At 45.5% G+C, this 14,029-nt stretch overlaps 1 protein-coding gene across 1 annotated transcript; it reads left to right on the plus strand.

Annotated features, from left to right (window-relative positions):
• The first annotated feature begins 2,000 nt into the window (after window positions 1–2,000).
• MED10 (mediator complex subunit 10) lies at window positions 2,001–8,643 on the plus strand. Its single transcript, XM_011969400.1, has 4 exons — window positions 2,001–2,232; window positions 3,356–3,439; window positions 6,150–6,252; window positions 7,972–8,643. The coding sequence occupies exons 1-4, from the start codon at window positions 2,111–2,113 to the stop codon at window positions 8,068–8,070; spliced, it is 408 nt and encodes a 135-aa protein (XP_011824790.1). The 5' UTR covers window positions 2,001–2,110; the 3' UTR covers window positions 8,071–8,643.
• Window positions 8,644–14,029: the final 5,386 nt, after the last annotated feature.

Genomic DNA, 14,029 nt, shown 5'->3' on the forward strand with positions numbered 1-14,029 from the left:
CCCATGTCATCCAGACCACCTGAGGCTGTGTCACGAGTATGCGTCCTCAACTTTGGCAAAGTAAACTTTCTAAATTAACTGAGATATTTGGGGTTCACAGTATATACTCAGAAGTAGGACCGCTGGATCATATGGTAATTCTGTTTTTAGAGTTTTGGGAAACTTCCATACTATTTTCCATAAGGGCTGCACTAATTTACATTCCCATCAACAGTGTACAAGGGTTCCCTTTCCTCCACATTTTCACCAACACCCATTATCTTTGGCCTTTTTGATTATAGCCCTTCTAACAGTGTAAGGTGACATCTCATTATGCTTTTAATTTGTACTTCCCTGATGATATGTGATGCTGAGCATTTTCGCTGGTCATTTTTATGTCTTCTTTTGAGAAGTATGTGTTCAGGTCCTTTGCCCATTTTTAAATTCCTTCTTTTGTTTTTTTTTTTTTTTTTTTTTTTTTTTTGCTATTGAGTTGTGTGCCTTTAATTTTTGCACTTTATTTTGTGCATTTTATTTTCCATGCTTGTTCTTTGTTTCTTTATTCCCTCCTATTCTTGCCTTCTATTGAGTGGATTATGTTTTCTTTATTCCCTTCCCCTCTCTACTAGTTTGGGAATTATATATACTAGCAAAGAGATACCCTTAAGTTTTTAAAATAAATACTTACCAAAGTCTAAGTTCCATCAATTATCTATCTCTTTCTTACTTATGAAATTGAGAAAGGCTATTCACTCCATGTCGTTACCTCTCCCTAATAACTTCAAAATTTTTTTTTTGTCCAGTATTTTATTTCCACCTTTTCTTTTTTTTTTTTTTGAGTCTTGCTCTGTTGCCCAGGCTGGAGTGCAGTGGTATGATCTTGGCTTACTGCAACCTCTGCCTCCTGAGTTCAAGCAATTCTCCTGTCTCAGCCTCCTGAGTAGCTGGGACTACAGGTGCACACCACCACGTCCGACTAATTTTTGTATTTTTAGTAGAGACAGGGTTTCTCCATATTGGTCAGGCTGGTCTCGAACTTCTCACCTCAGGTGATCCATCTGCCTTGGCCTTCCAAAGTTCCAGGATTACAGGCGTGAGCCACTGTGCCCAGCCTCCACCTCGTTTTATAATTCCCTAAAGTTAATTGTTGTTAAATCAGGAGAGAAGTATTTTATGTAACATTTCTGTGTATCAGCCCAGCCTGTCATACCAACTGGAGTGCCCTGATTCCATAAGTTTGGCAAGTCACTTACCTTCTCTGGGTTTCCATTTCTGGTCACAGCTGACAGAGGCTCTGGAGATTCATCTAGAAAAGGAGCTCCCTCACTTTGCCTGTTTCTAGGCACTGAAAAGTACAGGCCACAAATACATTCAGTAAAAGAAATCACTTGAGGAACTCAAACAGGCTGGAGGAGATATCAGCTATCACAGGACATCGGGCAGGAAAGTTTCGTTTCTTAAACATCAGAGTGAAATGATCTAAATTGAATTTCAATGAGATGAACAGCAGTTTACTAAAAGCTTTGTGAAGCAGGGGAGGTTATTTTCAGAGACAGGGCAACCCCATAGGGTGCTGTTTGGTCAGAATTGGTCCGAGGAGGTGAGACCCTGACCTAGGAAGGCAGCAGGTGTCCGGGAAGCATGGTTAGCAGCAAGAGCTAGGGGAAGTGGCCGCCGATTACATAGAGGAAAGGAGGCAGGCCGGCGCTGATCCCAAGGGTTCTGGGAGAGGGGCAGGGAGACTACCGTTATTGGTCCTTCATGCAAACTTTAGGATTTTCATCCATGTGTGTGTTGCTTGAAGATGCTGCATTGCACGAAGTCTTCAAACTTCTCCCATGACCGAGACAGGTCTGATGTGAGTGCAAGCAGTTAGTACTCGCCCCGCTGCGCGCCGAAACCTCCACCGGAATCCATACGGCATCCCCGAAAGCCTGCCCCGCCCCGCACTTAGGCCCCGCCCCCAACACGCCCGTCCCGCTAACCAGGCTCCGCCCCCAAGAGCTCACCCGCGCGCCCCCCAGAGGAAACGGAAGTCGTATCTGTCCGGACGGAAGCAGGAAGTGGGAGCGTAGGGCCCGCCTGCGGCGCAGCTGGCTGAGGGTCTGTGGGCGGGGGTTGCGCCGCGGCGATGGCGGAGAAGTTTGACCACCTAGAGGAGCACCTGGAGAAGTTCGTGGAGAACATTCGGCAGCTCGGCATCATCGTCAGTGACTTCCAGCCTAGCAGCCAGGCCGGGCTCAACCAGAAGCTGTGAGTGGCGGCCCGAGGTTGCCGGCGTCTCCCCAGGGCCTGGCCCGGCAGCGTGTGCTCGGGGAGCGGGGATCTAGGGAGCCAGAGCCGAGCCTGACCGCTGCTCCTGCCCCGCCAGCCCTCTGGTCTGGTCTCGGAGCCCGGAGCGCCTTTCCTGGCTGTTATCAGAGGGCGGGGCCCGCGCTGCCGCCTGTTGCCAACCGCCCCCTTCCCAGTTTGCGTTAGAGGAACCTCTTTGAGGACCCTTTGGAGACTTAATCATGGCCAGATGATATGTTTTCCGTTTCCCTATCAAGTGAATCATGCTTTCTTTTTTAGCGTCTCCCCTCTTATGTGTAACCCCCTCCCAGCCTTTTCCTCCCGGAGCTCTTCTGGGAATTCAGTCCCTGTCCCCAGAAGGGAGGCAGGCTCCGCAGTGAGTGCGCGCCCTAAACTAGGCCTCAGAAGGTGAGGCTCGGAAGCCACCTGCTGCATAGGCCTGACAGTGGAGGAACTGGGGGGGAAGTGGTGCTGAGAAAAGCTGCAGACGTTTATTATTATTATTTCTTGGCACCAGCCTTGTGCTGCTCATGGTGCTAGGCCCTGGGATGGAGAACATGCAAATACAAGTACATCACTTTCGAGAAGGGCTTTCTGTGGGGCGCGGACACAGAAAATGTTGCAGCCGAGGTTCCATACCCAGTGCTGTGGGAATAGCCAGGCCATTCTGCCTGTGTAGGAAGTCTCCAGAGAGGAGAGGAAGCTAAACTAGACAGGATGGCTTTGTTTCCCTCAGACTTTTGAGTATAGTCCGCTGCCCCATGTGTTCGCTGAAACCGCACACACAGTCATATGCAGGTAGTTGTTTTGGAGAGAAGGTTCATATTTTTCACCAGGTTCCCTCTCCATCCCCCTTACTGGAAATTTCTAGTTGAGAAGGAAAGTCACAAATATGTAAGGGTATTTTGTAACTGTAATCGTGTGCTAGGAATCCTGTAGCTAACCAGAGGTGAGAGCTGTGTGTAACCCGCACAGGTGTGAGTAGAACTTGTGTGGAGCCGCAGTTGGCTGGGTAGCTCTGTGGGTGGTGCTTATGCTGCCAAGTGAAATTAACCAGACGCCTGTGTTTTTGCCTTTCCCCCAGGAATTTTATCGTTACTGGCTTACAGGATATTGATAAGTGCAGACAGCAGCTTCATGATATTACTGTACCATTAGAAGTTTTTGAGTAAGTAACATTCTTGGTATTAGTCTTGGGTATAAATCTGGTTCAATTGTGGTGTGGTATCGTGACTTCTTCATCGCTGACATTTGAGTGCCTGCTGTGTGGTAGGCACAGCCTGGGTGCTGGGGATGTGCCAGTGGAAAAAAATCGACAAAAATACCTGCCCTCATGGAAGCGTTCTAATGGGATTTCAAAACTAAAAAAAGTATCTCCTTAATATTGTATTGTTGAAAAAAAGTTACATGTAAAAAAAGCTTATTAAATATGTGAAAAACATCATAGGTTCTCAAAGTCTTGCTTAGGCTGAAGAACAGCCACAAAACTTCCTTTTTTCCTGAAGAGGTGAAAATTCTTATAAGGGCTATATCGTACGTTTTTAAAAAATGGCAGCCAAAAGCAACCTGAAAAACAGTCTGGTCTGATGTTCCCAAACTGCCCGTGGAGTGCTAGTTCTGAGAAATGAAAATATCTGTTCTGTTGAAGGAGGAAAGAAAGGGTTTTTATTCTAAGCCTGTTTGGGGAGGCTGCTCACTGTTTTTTGTGGGAGAGTTGTGTGCATCTATCTTATCTTAGTAATAGTACTGAAAACACATACAGGAATAAGCTTTTAGGTTTTTGAAATCCAGGTTTTATCACATTGATTTGGTCACGTCTCTGATTTCACACGTGAAGGAGCTGATAAGTAACTGCAATTGGTTGTTTACCTAGTAAGTGTCAGAGTTAAGACAAAACCCCCAGACCCATACTTTCTTGACCAGTGCAGAGCAGCCTCTCCTTGATGGTGCTGGCTTGGAACAGCAAGAACATTCTAGTATTTCTTGCAGCAAAACTGCAAATGTAAATCACTAAATTTCCTTGAGCCGTAAAGGGAAAGAGTTATGGTTATTTTCCATCCCAAAAGGTCAGATACAAGTTCTAGCTCTAGTGCCTACAAAGACAGGACACAGAGGTAGTTTTCTTGGCCTCTGATCTTCTGTTCACCTGCTGATGACTTTGCCACATGTTCCTTACCTGTGCTCAGTGGGCACCACTGAGGTCTCTGACTTCAGGTGGGATGAAGGTCTTGCACCTGAGACAGCTCCAGACTCTGGGCTTTGGCTTTCTGAGTCCAGGAATACAGAGCGTCCTGTTTTGTGCTCTTCTGCATGGGGATGCATATAGTGACAAGTGGCAAGTAACTACTGTGTCTTCTGAAGCAGAACAAATGGAGACTGATGTGAACAGATTGCTTAAGGGCAGAGGGAAGTGCTAGGCACGGGTATGGATGACATTGACCTGGGGTATCAGGAAGAGTATGCCAGTGAGCCCTAATACAGAGTAGATGCTGGGAGTTTATCTGCAAATCGATGGTCGATGTCTACCCAATGGGGAAGGAATTTCCAGGTCCCGGTGGCCTTTGCAGCATGTACGTTTTCATATACACCAACTGTGTCTTTAGCTAAGATGAAAGGAGCTTGGCCCTTATCTCCAGGACTGTGTGTATGGGCAGGAGTGGGTTCACCCTTGGGTCTCCAAAGAACCAAGTCTGAGCCGGATGTCCATGCTGTTGAAGAAACGATCGTCAGCTGACATGGTTAACCTTATTCTGTGAGCCTGTCAGGTTTTTCTTGAGAAATGGATAGGTTTTGTTTAGAACTAACCGTAATTTTGCCACATTACATTATTTCAAAAACCCTGAAATGAAATAGAATTTCTAGAACTTGTGATGTTTTTATCTTTTGCTATCTATCAAGGCTACTTTTTATACCATTAGTAATAACCTAATGATATCTTTGTTCTGAAGTGGTTATGTATTTTTGGCCTCAATTATAAAAAATGAAAGTAGGGTTAGTTTTCAGTTTTTGTTTTTTGTTTTTTAAATAATGAATGATTCAATTTAGTTGAATGATAAGGATTTCTTTAGGGTACAGAAGTAGGCAGGTGGCCTGCTCTTGGTAAAATATAGATATTGATCTAGGCAGTATGTTTAATTAAATCTTCAGGATACTGAAGATAATATCTGGGGGAAGTGTCAAAAATTCTGAGTAACAGTTTTATACTGTTTAGAAATAATTGGCCAGAATGTCTCTGTTATATTCAAGTTACTTAGGTGTATTTAGTAAAGTGGTATATCAAGCCTCCTCTTCTTTTGTAAGCAGTGGAATGGTTTGTAAACGATCTTGGGGCCGTCAGGGCTGGGGCTCTTGTGCTTGTAGTTCTCCTTTCCTTTCCCCTGAAGCTTGTCCACAGAGGAGGAGGGGCTTTGCCAAGCAGCGGGGCTGACCTAGAGTGGAGGCTGCATCGTAGCAGGGTCCTCCTGTGTCACCCCGGCCCGAACCCCTGGATCTCATTTAGTTTTTTCTTTTGTCAAGAGTTGCCTTACCATACAAGCTGCTCTAAGGATCAAAAAGGTAATAAATAACATGAACGGATTTTGAAAAGTGCAAATGCTAAACAAATGTAAAGTGGTACGGCTTGTGAAGCGTGCTTGGGTTTATAAGTGATCATTACTTGATTTTATGAGCTGTTCTTATTATCAGAAGTAATGAAATCAGATTATCTGTACTTGTGTAAATGAGGAAATCTTAATTCCCCTGGTTCCTACACTCGGTTTTGACTAAACAAGGCCATGTGCAGTTATATATACCTGACCTTTTTCCCCCATATCTTTCAGAAAGCTGTGAGAATAGGTGTCAGTCATGGGAATGCTAATTGAAATGTATCATGTTTCCAGATATATAGATCAAGGTCGAAACCCCCAGCTTTACACCAAAGAGTGCCTGGAGAGGGCTCTAGCTAAAAATGAGCAAGTTAAAGGCAAGATCGACACCATGAAGGTAAGACTCTAAGGAGTGTCAGAAATACACTGGGAAGAGATGCCTTCTCTGTGAAATGTGGTTAAGAGACTCATTTTTTTCCATACTTGCTAGAATATTGACTTTCATAACTTTACACATTGAGATTTCTGAATTGTGTAATAGGCAGTAAGTAAAATTAGATATCAGCTGTGTAATAGCATAAAAAGCATACACTAATCTTACTCTTAAGAAAATCCAGGGTAATTTTTGTGATTGGTAGTTCTCACTGGCTGTGATCATTTTCATTTTTTTAAGACGCACTTTTATTGCATTGATACTTTCTATTTCTGTAGTAATTCCTACTTTGAAAGCTTTCTCTGTAGTCGTGGTTCTTTGGTTTAGAGGATTCTTGAATATTGATTTTTCTCTTTGTCCAGCTTCTGACCTCCAAACTTCTTTTTACCATATCCACTGTCATGAAATTCTCCAGATCACTTAGTTTTTCTTTGCCTTGATGAGATATAGAGAACTCTCTGCACTTGGACATTAATACGTAATTTTTTCTTAAATTGACTCAAATGTAGTTCAAATTGGTGTTTTGTTTATTTGGACTTAGCGGCCACTCATTTCTGTTGGCGCCATGCGACTGTTGCCATGTGTGGCAGGGACCCCTGCCTGCCTCTCCTCCCGGCTCACACCACGTGCCCCTTCCTCCTCCCGGCCATCCACGCTGGCCTGGTTTTCAGTTCTGGAATACATCCAACCCTTTCATTTGTGTTCTCTTCTCCTGCCATTTTCTCCGCCTGGAGCTCTTCCACGTTCTCTTTGCACAGGCGACTCTATCCTTCCAGTCTCAGATGATTTCAACTCCTCAAAGAGGCCTTTGGGACCAGCCTTTTCTAAAGCTTCTTTCCTTGAGAATGCTGGTCAAGATTTACCTTTTAATTTTGCTTTTTCTGTTTGTTCTGTCTCCTCTGTCAGCTGCTTGAGCTCCAGGATCACAGAGGACGTGAGTGTTCTGTTCCCACTGATGCCTGTTGCCAGACTAGGACACATGTGCTCAGCCATGGCTAATGTGCGCAGGCAGGGATGGTCACACAGTGGCCTCTTGGCGCTCTGGCCGAGTGGAGGAGCAAGGGGAGGAGCTGTCAGAAGGAGACCTGCCTAGTCACAGGCAGGTCACAGGCCTTCCAGAATCCCATCCAGGTGATCCTCTCCTGGTGGTAAACAGCACACATCAGAAGTGGTGTTTTGTCATAGTTGTTCTTACGGTGCCCACAGCCTCATCTCTGTTTTGTCCATTTGGGATTGAGGAGTTGTTGAGTCCAGTGTCACCTTCAGAGCCTAGTGCACTCCTTATCAATAGCAAGGGCCAATGGTTTTGATTGTTCTATTTCGCTTGGCAAAGCTGAGTGAGAATTATATTTGCCAGCAGAAGCGTCTCTCTCCATGTAAACACAGCCACTGGGCCACAAGGGACGTGGCTTACAGTTCCAGCAGGCTCTGTCACACCGGTGCCTTTGGGCAGTACAGAATCATGCTGCTGGTGGTGGTGTCCGGGGCTGTGCACTGTCGCTTCCTTTTGCGTATGTTGCCATTGGTGTCATTTCCTCTTTGAGATCAGTGGAAGTCTCGGGTCAGTCCCATGGCCCTGTATTGCTTAGTGGGTCATGTGTTTAAACTTCCAAAAGGCATATTTTAAATAGTTATTGGAGTGTTGATGTGAAGACCTCCTTTGATAATGTGTTTTCTTTGTAGAAATTTAAAAGCCTGTTGATTCAAGAACTTTCTAAAGTATTTCCGGAAGACATGGCTAAGTATCGAAGCATCCGGGGGGAGGATCACCTGCCTTCTTAACCAGCTCACCCTCCCTGTGTGAAGATCCCCCATGACTGCAGTGCAGCGTGAGGCTGGGACTGCAAGCACTGACGCCACCTTCCTGCTGATGTGGGACTGGGCCCTGGACACACCCCTCAGCCCCTCTGTCCTCCTTGTTTGGCCTCATGGGACGGAGGGGCTGGAGGAGAGGCGGAGCTGTGCCCCAGCTGTTCCAGCAGCTTGTCCGGTGTCAGCTGGCTCTCAGAGTGCTGACCCGTCGTCACTGTGGGGATCATTCTCTCTGCGGGCAGATGAGGCGCAGGAAAATAGGCTTGGAAATGTTAAATATGATGGGTCAATTAAAAGTTTTACAACATTCTACCTAATGTTTTTCTTTTAATGTACTCTTTCTGTTCTATTTTATTATGGTGTCAGAAAGCTAAAATGACTAGGAAAAATTTTTTTAGAAAAAGAAAAATTGGTTTAATGTGGGAAAGTACTTAAATTGGTATTATATTTTACATTTTCAAGTATAGTGCATAAAGAATGTTTTGAATGTAACTTTTCGTGGATTTCAATTAGACGTGTATAATAAACTAAGTATGTGGCTTATTCCATGTAATTATTTTTGTAATATTTTTATAATATAGTACAATGTGTCTTGTAAACAGTTAATTATTACTTTCCCAGAGGGTTGGTAATATTCATAAGAAAATTTGTTCTCCGGGCATTTAGGAAGGAAAAGCTAAAGCAAAACGCTGAATTCCAGTTTTTTCTACAACCCCTTTCCTAGGGGCCATAGAACTCCGATTTATTGACACTCTCGAAAGGTGCCCTGCAGGGCTGTGTTTCAGCTTCAAAGTGTGCTTACAGATCCCGAGGGGATTCTGTGAACCTGCAGGTTGGGATTCACAGGTCCAGTGGGCCTTGCAAACTGCATTTCTCAGGAACTGCAGGTGGCGCTGTTTCTGTGATCTGTGGGCCACCCCTGGAGTTGAGGCCCTAGTGAGGCCTGTGTCCGAATGGTCTGGCCAGGCTTGTTTGTAAGGTAGGGCCCCAGTTCAGACCTATTTAGCCGCAGGCTTTAGGATGGGCCCTAGGAATCTGCATTAATTTGCCTCCTACGAATGATCCTGAACCAGCTTTGATCCTAGCCAGGGCTGCCAGAATAAAATACCACACTCTGGGTGGTTTTAACAACAAACATGTATTTTCTCACAGTTCTGGAGGCTGGAAGTGCAAGCTCACGGTGCCTGCAGAGTGGGTTTCCCCGAGGCCTCCCTGGCTTGCAGACCTGCTCGCTTTGTCCTCACATGGTTGTTCCTCTGTGTGCGTCACCGCCCTGGTGTCTCTTCTGTGTGTCCTAACCTCTTTAGAATCTAAGAACACCAGTTAGATGGTATTTGGACCCGCCCGAAGGACCCATTTTTAACTTAACTTCTTTCAAGACCCTGTCTCCAAATACAGTTGCATTCTCAGATCCTGAGGTTAGGGCTTTGACACTGGAGTTTCGGGGGGATGCACCTCAGTCCAGAATACTCCCCAGGAGGGTTGTATTTACCAAGAGTCAGGGCCAGGCCCCTTAGAAAGTTGGTCCCTTGTTAGCAGTTCTGTTCTCTCTGAAACAGCGCCAGAAAAGGACTCCTACCCCTACCAAGGGGAAGAATTTCTGCTAGAGTAGGGGAGTCCCCTGTCTGGCAGGTTCGGGTCCCTGCAGTCCCTGTTCCGCCTTGTTTTTCCGGCATCAGGATGCTGACTGCTGGCTGCTGCACGAGGGCCGTGTGGGCACGCGGCTCACTGGGCTCTTCCCACACACGTCATCTGCATCAAGTCACCTGGCCCTCGCCAGCCCTGTGAGATCTGGCTTTCTTTACATTACCGATGTCGACGCTGGGCATCAGGGCTTACATAATGTGTCCAAAGCCCTGCAGCTTCATCTCCCTCTGTGCTGGGTCCTGGTGGGTCCGGTGTGTCCGCAGTTCCCTCTTCCTGGGCTCTGAAACATGGAGGATGAGCCGGTAGTGGGGGCTGTTCTGCATATCCTGGGACTGAGTTGTTCGGGTGGCATCAGGCTGTTTTAATCCTGACGTCTGAGCCTCGGGAAGAGGGGGTGACTCAGCTAGAGATGCAGCGAGTGATAGCCCCACAGCATGATGAGTCTGCTGACCTGGGCCCAGCGGGGGCAGGTGTAACTGTCATACATTATTCTGGAATATTCACCAGTCTTTTTGAGTAAAAGTTGGGTATATGGATGCACTGCCTTGGAACTCCTAACTCTCATCAATGTGTCTGATGACACCACCGCAGTGGGTCGCCAGGGAATTAATAGGTGCTGAAGCCTTTCGATGCTGTGACAGGCCACGTGCCCCCTAAGTTCACGGGAAGGTCTCCTTTTTCCACCCCACCTACCATTACTGTTAGTCACAAGTGCCCATCACTTTCAAATCCTCTGAATTGCTGAGGAATCTGCTTAACTCGCAATTCATGTCAGTGCGAGAGCGCTGGAGGGTTCCCGGCCGCATCTGATACTCGGCGAGGCATGCTGTGACTGTCTGGCACTGCCTTACAGGGCTGTCCACCTGGAGGAGTTTGGGTTCAGGTGCACACACCTGGCTGGCCCTTCATCCCTTCCCCTCAGAGACCTCGTTTTGGTTAAAAGAATGATTGTGAGAGCCATCCTAGGGCGGTATCAACAATTTGAATCAGCTTCTTCACATCACCCCTGTCCCCCAGTTTGTTCCAATCCCTGCTTTGCTTCTGATCTCTTCCCCACCCCTTTCTTCCTCCAGACACAGATCAGGCGAACAGCCCCGGGGCCCACTGATTTTTGTTACGCCTAAGGACACCACTGACCATCACGCGGCAAGTACGGATTCAGACAGGGCCTGAACCTGTATCACTGTTTAGATAATCTGTGCTGCCTCTGTGGGTCAGAATGAAAAAGCAAAAATTAAGCCCCACCTTTACATAGAACTAGAACATTCTTTACCTTTTTGGGTGTACAGTCAGAAGTGTTCATTGCAGAAAACTGAAAAATATAGCTACGAAAATCTCCATATTTCTGCCCAAATTGTTGTTATTGTGATTTTCATCCATCTAGATATCCTTCTCTTGCACAGATGCGCACACACTGAACAGCTAGATGTGGAATTATTACTGTGCACATGAGTTGGTAACCTTTATTCTTTTAACAGGATGCCATGAAATCTGGGCAACTCAATAAACTTCCTCCCACATAATTTTAATATTTAGCGTTCCATTAATAGTTAACAGCAGACATGTGGTTGTTTACGTGCTGGACACAGCTTAAGCACTTTCTATGCATTGCCTCAATTCCCACAGTAAACCAGTGAGGTTTACGGATGAGGGACCTGCGGCGCCTGCTCAGGTCACCCAGTTAACGAGTGGGAGAGCTGGGCCTGTGCCTTCACATCACAAGACCCTGTGACTCTCCTGGGCTTAGTTCATCCGCTCCAGTTGGGTACCTGTGTGCTTCACAGTTCTTCACTAATAGGAAGTTAGTATATTTGACCATACATCTTCCACTTGGTCAATTATTATTTAGGGTAAATTCCTGGAAGTTGAGCTATTGGAGTTACACTTGATTAGGATTGTGATACCTCCTGTCTCTATTGCGCGCAAGTCCTGAGATAACCAGGTGTTAGTTAGTTACAAGGGGAAGTGCTCATCTTTGGGGAATATCAGTAATGTCACTGAATAGTTTGTCAATTTTCTGTGTTCTTTTTTTATTTCCATTTTTTGAATCCTATCAAATATGTATGAATGCCTCATTAAAATATTTCTGCAGTCAGTGACAATACAGGCACTGGCTACAAACGAGATCACATGCTTGTCCTGTATAGCCAGGCGAGCCTGCGCTGTTTCCTGCCCTCACCTGCACAGAAGTAACCCATCTGTACAAGCAACAGAGGTGCCATTGCCCTAGGGGGGTTTGACAGAATATACAGTCCTTGGTCCTGTTAAGACTCAGGTGACGTTAGGTGGCAGATGTACCACTTATTAAATGTACCACAAACCTAAGAACTTACAAAGGAAAAGATCGATACATTTGGCTATATAGCTGTTAGAAAAAAATAAATAACATAAGGCTAAAAACACCATAAACTCAAAAGGCAAAAACGCTAAGAAAGATCCTTTTTTGAAACATTTTTTAATAGAGACAGGGTCTCACTCCGGCCCAGGTTGGAGTGCAGTGGTACAATCATAGCTCACTGTAATCTTGAATTTCTGGGCTCAAGGGATCCTCCCACCTCAGCCTCCTGAATAGCTAGGACTATAGGTGTGCACTACCATGCCCAGCTAATGTTTTTTATTTTCATTTGTAAAGATGAGGTCTCACTGTATTGCCCAGGCTAGTCTCAATCTCCTGGCCTCAAGTGATCCTCCCTCCTTGGCCTCCCAAAGTGCTGAGATTATAAGTGTGAGCCACCGAGCCCAGTTGTAATACTTATTATTACACATCACAAGGAACTTAATAACTGCTCTGCAGAGCTCTTTCCCAAATAAGAAAAATAACCCAGCAGAATAATAGGCAGGTGTTAATTTTTGCATCGTTTATAAAGGAAACAAGGCAATAACTTGAATGTCCATTAACAATGGCTTAGATAAATCATGCTTTATCCATTTGCTGGATAACTACTCTGTGACTAACATGAATGAATGAATGAATGAATGAATGAATGAATGAATGAATGAAAGAAGATCTATATCCTTTGATACAGAAAGACGGACAAGTATGTAATTACAAAACACGTTTGTTCAATCAACATTAGCTGAGGGTCGACCTTGTCCAAACTCTCTCTGAGTGGGTTTCTCCATGGCAGACTTCTGCCTACTCGTGGCGGAACCAGCATGGAGCTTATTAAAATGCCGAATCTAGGCGCCATCCCAACCAGAACAGCTTCCAGAGAGCCCTCTCTTTCCTTGACTACTAAACAGCATGTTCCAGCAGAGGCTCAGGGTTGGGTTCCTCGAGGCATCTTTCCTTACCCACCCTCTCCCTGGGCAAGCTCATCATCTGGCACCAGTTACCATCCTGTGCTGAGATTCCAGGTTTATAGCCCAGCCTACATGAGTCCTACAGTTCTGTAACCCAGCTTCCATTTTTTTTTTTTTCCTCTCTGCTATTCCCCAGGAACCTCAAACTCAGTGTCTCTAAAATTACACAGATACCTTTCCCACCCAAGTCTCTCTCTGTGTCTGCCTTAGAAAGTGGCATGAACTTTTATCTGGTCATATCATCTTTGCCTCCTTTCTGTCCCTCCCTCTTCCTCTGCCCTGGTATCATTGCCATCGCTAAGTCTCGTAAGTATCCTATTTCCTTGTTTTTATGTATATATGTATGTATGTACGTATGTATGTATGTATGTATTTATTTTCACTCGTATTTCATCCTCCCGGTCCACCACACCTCCACATAGCTCATCTCTTTACCTGGCTCACCTGTGCCCACCTTTCAGGTTGCAGTGTAAAAGTCATTTGTGTTATCTCACCTTCTCTGACACCTCAGACCAGGGCTGGTGGGTTTGTCAAACTCTCCTTTGACATCCAGTAAGTATCAAAGGTAACTCTCAGAGTTACGGAGGAAGTATCTGACCTTCAAGACTGTAATCTCCTTAAGAGCCTGGACAACACCAGCCTTGTCCACTACTGTACCCTGGACTTCTCACAGTGACTGAGACGTCATGGGTACATATCAATTATTAAACAAATGAATGAGCAAACTGATGGATGCATTGGCCTGAAATTCCTCAAATTCTATAACACAAGTAAGTCTGGGTGTTTCAAGAACCAGAAGCAGTGTGTGTCTTCTTCATTGTACCAAAAGGTTCTCTTCTGTTTCTTGGAAGAAAAATAACTAAATGACACAAAAAGGAAACAAATGACATGACTTGGTGATAAGGAAGAAATACTGTGGGTGGCAGTGGGAGTCACCCAGCTGAGAAAGCCGGAATTTTTACAGATGGCCCTGGCATGC

Source organism: Mandrillus leucophaeus, unplaced genomic scaffold (assembly GCF_000951045.1).
Source record: "Mandrillus leucophaeus isolate KB7577 unplaced genomic scaffold, Mleu.le_1.0 Scaffold89, whole genome shotgun sequence".
NCBI lineage: Eukaryota > Metazoa > Chordata > Mammalia > Primates > Cercopithecidae > Mandrillus > Mandrillus leucophaeus.